At 38.3% G+C, this 10,966-nt stretch overlaps 1 protein-coding gene across 1 annotated transcript; it reads left to right on the forward strand.

Moving 5' to 3' along the window:
* Positions 1–1,133: 1,133 nt before the first annotated feature.
* On the forward strand, positions 1,134–4,629 carry IFNG (interferon gamma). The gene is made up of 4 exons (XM_041411297.1): positions 1,134–1,312; positions 3,246–3,314; positions 3,646–3,825; positions 4,468–4,629. Exons 1-4 carry the CDS (start codon positions 1,190–1,192, stop codon positions 4,591–4,593), a joined length of 498 nt encoding a protein of 165 aa, XP_041267231.1. The 5' UTR covers positions 1,134–1,189; the 3' UTR covers positions 4,594–4,629.
* The last annotated feature ends 6,337 nt before the right edge of the window (positions 4,630–10,966 follow it).

Genomic DNA, 10,966 nt, shown 5'->3' on the forward strand with positions numbered 1-10,966 from the left:
CCACTTTAATTTTCATCTGTTTCTGATGAACTACAGACATCTTCCATTGCCGACAGCTTCCACTGAGCCCACAAGTGCCCTCTTCCTGATTCTCTCTCTACTTTTCCCTATGGGTCCCTTCTTTATTTCTTTCCCTTGTAGGCTCCTACCTTCCCTCCATTCATGTACTGCAGTCTAAAATGATCTGATTTCTTCATAAGACTCTTCAAAATAAGCTCTTTTCCCATTATATCCATCAAAGTAGAGTTTAGTTCCTATACAAAAACGTTTTCCCCAGCCACTCAATAGAGTGTTTTCAGGGCTCTGTATGCACTAGGAGACTGTGTCTGTTTTCCTCAATGGGATTTGTTCTCATCCATGTCCTTCTCTTTTCACATTCTACATACATTAGTGCAAGTGAAATGGCAGGTGAGGAATTTTAATCATTGCCAAGCAGAAATGAGAGTCTTAAGTACTAAACACTCTGCTCCTACAGACAGTAGACAACCAGAGAGGAATTTAATATGATATATCATTGCATTCATGCTGGAACCTTGTTTGTCCTATTCTGAATCTGGAAGTGAAAAATGCAAAAGCAGCAGAAGTGCACTTCAGACCATGGAAAGGCGTGTGTTTCACAAAGGACAGCAGCAGAAGGAATGTTTAAATCTCTACAAGTCTGTATAGAACACCATGGCAAACTCAGTGGTTACTTTAGAAGAATACCAGAAATGAGTTTACTGCTGCACTGACCCTTTAACCACAAGACAAGATTTTTTTTCAGATGGTGTGTAAGAACAGGTTTGAGCCACAATGCATATTCCTCGACCAGTACTGTAATTTCCCCCTTTTCCCCAACCACGTGTAAATGAAACTTCATAGTCTGCCACGTAAACGCTACCTATTGATGAACCACTGAAAATTTTCCAGGACCATGCTTTAACAAAGATGCTTTCGAGGGATTCCCTTGATTAGCCAAAAAACGAAGGGTTCTTATCTAACACTATCTTGTCTAAATATACACAGCCTATGACGATGAAATAAAAAAAAAATTCAAGACCAGGTATAAATACCACTGACAGGATGATGAAGTTCAGTCGTCTACTTGCTTCTAATAGAAGATTTAACTATTAGAAGTTGAAGATCTCTGTTCTTAGACCTCCTCTCCCAGAACTGATCTGAGCAGTTTAACTGAAACATCATAAAGAAAATGGCTTTCCAAACCTATAGCTTATTTGTTCTGTCTGTCATCATGATTTCTTTTGGACATGTTGAAAATAGACTGAATCTTCTTCAACTTCAAAATGATATAGACAAACTGAAAGCTGATTTTGTAAGTACAGTCTTCTACTGCATTTCTATTCTCCTGCTGCTTGTGCTTTACATACAGTCCGAACCTGAGCACTGCTTGACATACTCAATATGTACCAACAAAGGGTAATCATGGAAATAATTTTTTGATCATACCTTTTTAAACAAGAATATGGATAATTTTTTTGTTTTACTAAGTTCTTTCATTTACTTGATTCAGTTATTGTAGTAATTTGCATTTATTTTAGGGATGTTCTTTCTTTCACAATAGCTTCTTCAAGCTCAATTCAGTTTTGATTACATGGAATAATTTGTAACAAGAAATCTTAATGCAATTTTTGGTGAATATATTAATCTTTATTCAGTTCTGACTAGATGCAATTCACTGACTTTTAAATTTTATGTTAGCAATGTCAGTAGGAGATTTAGTACTACTTAGCAATATAAAAAAATTGGAGATGAACTTTTGCTTTAATAAATGCATTTGCTACTTATTTTAAGTTGTAGTAATGTGCTGCTCAAAGGTGATTTCTACTTATTCTTTTGCATCCTACACTCATTTTACCTCCACATGTGTGACTATGATCTGGCATGGGAATGTAATCTGGCACAATATTCTTTCCTGTCAAATAGAATTTTGGTAACTTGGTAACTGTAATGTTAATTCACCAATCTTCATCTGGAAGCCATTAAAGTAGTACACAATTGAATTCAGCAGGGATTAATCACAGAGACAGCAGATCTACAATAGAGTCACTTTTAATTAACAGCTTTTATTTTCAATATATTTTTGTTGGTTTTTTTCCCCTCTAAATGCAAGCAAACAATTGCAACCATCTGCTCCTATTTTCAGCTCTGACTTTTCCATGATTTTGTCATAATTCTGTGCAAATGTCAGTTGAAATTCAGTGGTCAGAGAACCACCCCAAAGTGGTAAAGATTAGTGTGATACTTCAGTGTTTGCAGGAAACTGGCTGTAAAAGTGGCATTATGTCTTAAATTTGTGATTAGCATAGACCAGGGAGAGTCCTACTAGAATATATATAACTCTGTGGAAGAGATCCTGAGCCATGGTGAGCTTTTTGTACTGACATTGAAACTTTGCTCCGTAGCAGGTGCTCCCCATCTTTCAGAAGCAGAAAATATCAGTTTGGGAGTGTGCTCAGCATGGAGAACCAATCAGCCTAGTACTCTCCTGTCACACTGCAAGTTTTCTCTTTGCATTCACTGTGTTTGAATTACTGAGCAGACAAAAGAAGGAAATAGTCAGTGTTTTATTCAAAAAGGAAAAAAAAAAGACACACAGAAGAGGAAATGATGCAGTTTGTCTTTCCTTGGTAGGAGAGTTGTATTGCTCTTTCTTTCCTAGAGTCTTTTGCCAACATCTGATGGTTAAACTCCATCCCTGTGAGCCTCCCAGTAGCCCACTAATCCTGCATATCCCCATACCTGAGTGTGGCCTACTGGGATGTTCTCCAGTTCTGCAAATCATAGTTTCATACTAAAAACAGCCCATTCTTGTTCCATATGAGAATTTACTGAGACTGTATGAATTGAGGGTGACAGATTACAAACTGCTGGACTTTGACTTGCCAGAAAACACATCAAGATCAGACCTAATGATTTTCTAGCCAGTTGCTGTGCTTATGAGCTTTTATTTTCATCTGTCAATAGCAAAACTTACAGGGAGCATTTGGGAAAATAGATGTGCTAGACATCTTTATTCAGATGAGTTGTATCAGGAGAAGACATTGAAAAGAGGACTAATACCATTTCTGATACCAGGCAGCCAAGCAATGAGACTTTGGTGGTTAGAAAAGTGAAAGCATTGGGAAAGCATTGGGATTGCCAGATGTGCAAAAATCTGAATTTTGATGCTCATTTGAATAAACAACAAAAATTTGCCTTGTGATAAATATTGTTTATGTAATATAGACGTTTGTTCTTTTTTGCAGAACTCAAGTCATTCTGATGTAGCTGATGGTGGACCTATTTTTACGGAGAGACTGTCAAGCTGGACAGAGGTGAGTCAAAACCAGATATGATGAAGCATCTCAGGCAGTTTTTTTGGTACAAAGCAGCTCCCAGAACCAGCATAATTAGCTGCAGTAGAATGAACATGAGCAGAGCTCCCTTTGGTAGCTTGAAAATGAGACAAAAATCCCCAGAAAAAGTTTTATACTCCATCGTGAACTGATCCAGAGTTACAATCATGCCCAGGAGATGAGTTGCAATATCTTCTTTATCATCTTGTTTCAAGCAGCAGAGAACCCCTGTATGCTGTGTTTTATCTTCCTTCCTTTCCCTGGTGATGGGCACTCACAGACCTTTCTTTTTGATCATATTTTTCAACAGAGAAATGAAAAGAGGATCATCCTGAGTCAGATTATTTCCATGTACTTGAAAATGCTTGAAAACACTGACAGGTCAAAGGCTCATGTCAGGAACATATCTGAGGAGCTTCATACTCTGAAGGAAAGCCTTTCTGATGGCTCAAAGAAGATAGAAGATCTCAAGGACCTGACAAAACTTCAGGTAAGGCTCTTCTCTTCCTTTGCCTCCAAGGCTTGTAGCACTATATTTTCCAGTTGTGATCTGAGTGTGATTTAAGCTAGTAACACTTCAGTAACCTTTATGGTAATCCCTGTGTAGCTCAGTTCATGCTGAAAAACCAAATATTTATTTCCAGCTGCAGGGGCTGCTGCAGGGTAGCGCTGAGCTTTGCTGCAATCTGGCACAGAGGTGCTGGCAGCACTGTCACACCAGAGCTGCCACATACACAGCCCTTTGTGGCATAGAAATTGGTTGGGAAAGTTGTGCCTGGCTATGGAATGCTCCGTGGCTCTGGGAGCACTTGGTTTGTGGTGCTCGTGCCAGTGGCACAAACCACCGACCTGCTCAGAGGTCTGCAGACATGCAGTCAGCTGCTTTAACTGCAGGGCAGCTCTGGTTCACAGAGTGTGCCTGGTGTGGCAGGCTGCAAAGCAGCACAGAAAGTGGAAAACAAAAATCTGTGACACAGTCACTCTTTGATACAGGAATTAGCTAGTGGGGAATTGAAAATTGCAGATGTCCTTCTGTTTCACCCTGGTAGCAGGGTAGCCCATGTGTTGTGGTCAGTAAACAATTGTTGCTCTTGGCATGACTTTTGTTCTATTTGTTTCTTGCTTATTACAGATGAGTGACTTGAAAGTTCAGCGCAAGGCCGTAAATGAGCTGTTCAGTGTCTTACAAAAACTGGGGGATACCTCAAGTTCTCACAAAAGAAAAAGAAGCCAGTTTCAGAGGCTGTGCAAATGCTAATGCCGTCTTAGGATCTTCTGTACTGAGCTACTGTGCAAATCTTGTTGGGACAAGATTTTTTTTTTATTTCAATCTTTCTATTGATTTTTATACATTTATTTATTAATATTTAAGAGTATTAAGTAATTATTTATAAAGAAATACTAATCAAAGTATTTATACTCCCTAATATTTTATAAGAAATGACTTTGTCTTAAAATCCTGTCTATTTGTTATATGTTGTTGACCTGAAAACAGAGAATGAGGCAGTGGTTACCCAGTTTCCATATGGAAATCTTGAAATTACATTATAATGGTACCCAGCTTTCCATCTGGTGCTGTCTTGAGAGAGGGATACTATGGGATTAGTCTCATCTATTTGGCATGGAGAAACAAGCACCAATATGGGGAAGTTAATCTATTCAGGAAAACATGTTTGTGTCTGCTTACTACTAAACATATCTAAATCCAAACCAAGCAAGTAGACATGCTTAAAGATAAGCAAATGTTGAAGAAAATTTCTGAACTAGAGAGACTAATGGTTAATTGCTGGTTACTATTATTATAATTATTATGATAATAATAATTATTATTATTGTTATTATGCACTGAAGTTACCAGGAGGGCAGTCTACTTAATATCTCAGGAGAATGTGACTAACTGTATTGCACTGACTTAACTTAAACTCTGAGATTTTAAAAACTTCTGGTTTGTTTTTTTTTGTACTGAACCATTCAAATGTGTCTGTTGTAATTTAATTTATTTGGAGGTAATAGCATGGAAGTTTTTATCTCAAGGACTGCATTTTTGCACTGGAATATTATTAAAAACTTTGGATTTTTCAATAGAGATTTTAAAAATTGAATACTAAATAAATAAATAGATAAATTTTAAAAGTGTGTTTTCATGTTTATTCACCATCATCTATGTGAAAAGTAAAACTCTAATTTTATTCTACATGTTAACAAATATTGATCCTGCTCAGACATATAAAACATATTTTGTTTTCTCCATATTTTTAAAGAAATATGGTAGAAGAGTCTAAAATTCTCAAGTTTTTCTCGTATCTGTTTGAGAAAACATAATTTTGCTTGTGGGAAGGCACTGACCATTTGAAATTTGTTGCTACTCTGATCTAAGATAAAAACAGTCTCAAATTTCTCTGCATGTGAAAGTTACGGAGCCCAGACTGAGATCAGGCTCTGTGTGGGCTCTCTGCAGGTGCTGTAAGCTGGAGGCCTGGGGCACCTTGGGCAGCTCTCACAGGTTTCTGCATTCTCAGGTTCTCAGTTACCTAACCATTCAAAGAAATCTAAACAATAATTTTCTCATATTGACCTGGCTTTTCCCTGCCCAGTGCAATCTGTGCAATTTCTACAGGGCTCTACCATGCAAATTCTCTGGGACTAGACTGGCTGAACTGATTGGGAATGAGACAGATTTTTCTTCACATTCCTGCCAGCATAGGACTTCTGACTACTCCCTGAACATTGACTGAATCCATAAAATCCAGAAATTCCACCACATCACGCCCGAGGTTTAGTTGCAGTAAGTCCCACAAGTTCAGCTGTAATTGTTGCAGTCATTCCTGCTCCCATGGGCTCAGCTGTCTCCCACTGTTCAAGATACCTTCATTCATATCCACATTTGACAGCCATAACAAGTGACTGTGATCCTGGAGACTCCAACTGAGTTTGAAGGAAACAGCTGTTCTTGTTTATATTCATCACAGACATGCATATGCATGGGAAATGCAAGTGAAATTTCTCCTGTAGGATTGCTCCAGTTCCAGGACTAAGCATGAGAGCCTCCATAAGCATTTAACATAGACAATGTGTCCTTCCTTGCCCATGCTCTCTCATGAGGTATTAAAGGAGAATAACTCTCCTTTGGGGATACACAGCCAGGCGAAGAAAGTTCTACTGAAAAAAAACCAAAAACCCCAAAACCAAACCAAATAAGCAGAAAAACCAACCCAGAAAACAAGAAAAAACAAAAGAAGAAAGAAAATGAAAAAGAAATTAAAGAAAAGGAAGAGGAGAGAAGAGAAGAGAAGAGAAGAGAAGAGAAGAGAAGAGAAGAGAAGAGAAGAGAAGAGAAGGAGAAATGAAAAACCTAACAGAAGGGTTAAAGTTTCCTTAGTCATTGGCAGGGAGACAGTGTGTTTCCCCACTATTCCTGAGCGAATTATCACCCAATTTCTTGAATTCAAAGCCAAGACTGGTTAGAAACTACTTTATTAGGCTATAAACTGAAAAATCTACAGTCCTTCTACACCCTGCTGTATGGTTCCATGGTAACAAACTTAAGAAAATTGTATCCAGAAGAAATAACTTTTCCCAATCCAACCTGCTTCAGCTGTGTGTACCCAATTCTGTGCTCTGCTGTCCCCTGCATTCCTGAAGTTATCATATTAAATTTTGCTCAAAACAACAAGTGTTTTGTGGGGAGGTTTTGCTCAGTCACACAAATTCCTGGGTTACTCTCATCCTAGTGTGGAGTAGCAGAGAAGTAGTGAAGGAATGAGCAGTGCCAAGATGGAGTAGGGAGTAGAACATACAAACACTGACAAAATGTGTTTGTATGTTCTCATTTCAGTAGTTTGATGATTTTTTTTTTGTTTAATTGGTTAGTTAGATTTTTTCTTATTTTTTTTTTCCCAAAGTATCCTTATTTCTTGGAATATTCTAGGAAACTGGAATTTTTTAAAGCATTTTGAAACCTCTCATGTTAAACCCAACACTAGATATTGTAGAGATTCAGCAGCATTAACACAGTTATCTAACCATTAAAAAAAATCTAAATAATAAGTTTCTCATATTGACCTGAGTTTTCCTTGCCCAGTGTAAGTCTGTGCAATTTCTATAGGGTGCTTAAGATAAATTGCTGAGCATTCCTCACTTTGTTCTGTTACTGTGATAATAGTGTTAGAGAAGAATATAATAAAAATCAGCCTCTACAAAGCCATTTTTTCCATCCCATCCCATCCCATCCCATCCCATCCCATCCCATCCCATCCCATCCCATCCCATCCCATCCCATTCCATCCCAGCTTTTTTTGTATGGTATATAATTGTATACTATACAAATTAGGTGAATCACTTTTAACATGAAAATCTGTAATCTCTTCTCTGACATTCACAGAAGTCCTGGATCTCCTTTTCTATGTCATTCCTCACAATATCCAGGTGAAGAGGGCACTTACAGCTAAGCTAAATGCAAGGGTGAAATGAATTTTAATGGCTACCATAGATATTTCTATAGAAACACACAGCAGAAGCTTTGAACATTTTTGACTGAAGGTCAGTGCATTTTCTTCCACCTACAGGATTTGAGACTGCTAATACATGTACATGATTTGGTATGAAAAGATATAATCTGTTACTTAGTGGTTAAAATTAGAAAGAGAAAAAGTCAAAAGGAAAGACAATTGTCTGAAGAATCTCACTTTGTTTTATGCATCACTTCCGTAGTACATTAATTCTGTCCTTACTCTCTATTCCTGCTTACTACCAGGCCTGATTTTATCTGCTATTTTATCACCTTGTCACTCTGTATTTTGTAGTCCTTCAATAGTTTTCAGGAGCTGGACCTCCACTCTGTGTCCTGCACAACTTAATACATCAGCAAACTTAGTTATGAATATTGATAGCTTACTATGTCACCAAACTTGTGAATATTAATTACAAAGTTAATATGAATAACCTAGTACATCAGCAAGATAATTCACAACTCCCATTTCTCAAACTGCCGATGGCTACATTTTAAATCCGGGTATTATTAAGGTTGGAAAAGACCCCTAGGACCAGAGTCCAACTGCTAATGCAACACCATTGTGTTCACCCCTAAACTGTGTCCCCAGGTGTCACATCCACATGCCTTTGGAACACTTACAGAGGTGGTGATCCAGCACTTCCTCGTGCAGCCTATTCCAATGCATGGCTAATGGCACAGGCCCCCAGCAAGCCCTCTCATGATTGAACTCACTTAACTGCAAAAACCATTCACTGATTCCTGGTCCTTTTTTCTTACATTATAACCATTTGCATTTTTATATAAGGAGTTTCTTATCATGTAATAGCCTAACTTCTTTGGTAGCTTTACAGTGAGACGTGTCAGGGATTCTTTTGAAGCTCAGAGACATGGATGTACTTGGTCTCCGCCTTGTCTGTGTTCCCTGACTCTCCAATAACTCTACTATAAACATAGTAGTTTGGTACATCATGTCACAAATGTCACAATATGTACTATTTCCTTTTGCACCACATTTATCCATGGGCCCACTCTGTCTTGGTACTGTGCAGTAAGAACATCAGTTTTACTGGTTTGCAGTTTTCTGGGATTCCCTTGAGGCCTTTTGGAAAATTAATATCCAAGAAGTCCACTTTGTGCATGCCTGGTGTAGCGGCAGTCTCAAGATTGGATTAGATCCTGCACCCCCCTAAATCTGCAGTTCAGCTATTATACCTTTGAGTCCTGCAGGACTCCCAGGTGAGGGCTGTCTGCTCAATCTCTCCTTGCCATCATCTTCCTCCACTAGTCTAGGAGTGACCATGGGACATTTTTTTTTTTGTAAGTAGGAAGTAGAAATAATAAAAAAGTCTAAAAAGGTCTGGAGGCGTAAAAACCCAAACTTGTCAGACGGGTGTAGGACTTCAGCCCAAAAATAGCTAATCATACAAAACCTCTCACCTCTTTGTTATCTTGTGTGGAGCAGAGTGATAACAGCAACTTCTGCAATGCATGGGATGTAGGTAGGCTGCTGATGCAGGTGAGGATGTGCCTCACCTACTTGAAGAGGCACAATGGCCTTGCAACAGCAAAAATGTTACTTCTGGGTGTCTCATCTAGCTTTTGGTCCTCATGCAAGATAGCAAAATAAGGCCACGTCTTCCAGCTTCCTCTTTCATTCTTTTATTTCCACAGTTCCCTGTCACAGTGAGCAGAGACTTCCTGGCAAGCAATAAAGAAGGTGCGTGCCAAAAATCTACCTGCAGAAAAAACTAGAGTAGTTCCTTGATGCTCCTTGTATGGTGGTCACATTATCCAGAGGGAAACAAGAATTGAAGAGGGCTCCATTCCCCATCTCTCAAAGTGGGGAGGAGCCTCCTGCACCACCCTGTGTTTACTGCTCTCACAGACAAATGTCATTTGTGAGATTCCCCCCTATATCACTGGTCAAAGATGACCTTCACCTTATAAACAGAAGGCAAACCAGTCAGGTAAATCTGGACTCCAAATCAACCCTGGGTTGTGAGTTTAACAAATGACAGTATTTCTTCACAGATTGGATCAATGTTATCAAAAAGATGCAATAATATATATCTCCGTGCATAAACATTTCTGCAGAAAAGTATTCTTCAAAAATGTGTCATCATATACAATGAGGCCAAAGCCAATGACACTGAAGGAAAGTCATTTCACAATTGATGATTTTATTTTATCCTAAGGCTGTTAATGTCACCAGAGGTAAGGAAATTCCCCCCCAGAGTCACCCTTCTGATAGGTTCCTGAAGGACAAACATGTTGCCAACTGGCAACTGTCCCTCTGGGGAACGCACAACTGTCCTCACTCCACTTTCACGTCTTTCCGCATTATCATCTGGTGTCCTCCTCCACAGATTTCTGTTTGCATCCTTAAAAACTGAAGACATCAATGATTTATGGTCTTATAAGGACAAGAAATTTAGACATCCCACTTTCACTGCATCTTTAGAAGGACTATTAAACAGAAACACTACGCAAATAATGCTGTTCTAGCAATTAAAATTTATTCTCAGGAATTTATAAGACATTTTATCCCCACTTGAGCTACATGATTACACTATTTCAAGGAACCATGATGATAAATTGAGTTTGAAATACTTAACTACATTGAAAATTTGGCTATCATGCTAAACAAATGCTAGAGAACTTCCTCTTACTCAATGTATTGCAATGACCATGTACAGTTCTTCACTGTCTCTAGTGGTATGCTGCTCACTTGTGGTATATAATTCCTTGTGCAGTTGGTACTGCTTGAGGTTTCTGTTACAGGTTGATTAATATAAAAATTCATAAAAGTCAATGGAAAGATTCCTTTTGGTTTTAAAGTCATTGGAATTGGGAAACTGGATTCTGGATACCAATATAAGGTTTTATTTAAAAAAAAAACAAACCCCACTCATTACTAGAGTGGGATGCCCAAACAAATTACTCTAATAGATGAAAAAGTATAGAAGAGGTTGATAGCTTAAAATAGATCCTGCACTTTGATGAATATGTATCAAAGCCAATCAGCAATGTTCACATTATTTGCTGAGAATATTCCTATTTTCCCTAAATTGTCTCAAAATTCCTCACATTTGAACGTGGAATATACAGTCTTGAGAATTATGAAGAATGTGAGTGGCTT

The sequence above is a fragment of the Onychostruthus taczanowskii genome, unplaced genomic scaffold, assembly GCF_017590055.1.
Source record: "Onychostruthus taczanowskii isolate IOZ18803 unplaced genomic scaffold, ASM1759005v1 scaffold35, whole genome shotgun sequence".
NCBI classification, from domain to species: Eukaryota; Metazoa; Chordata; class Aves; order Passeriformes; family Passeridae; genus Onychostruthus; species Onychostruthus taczanowskii.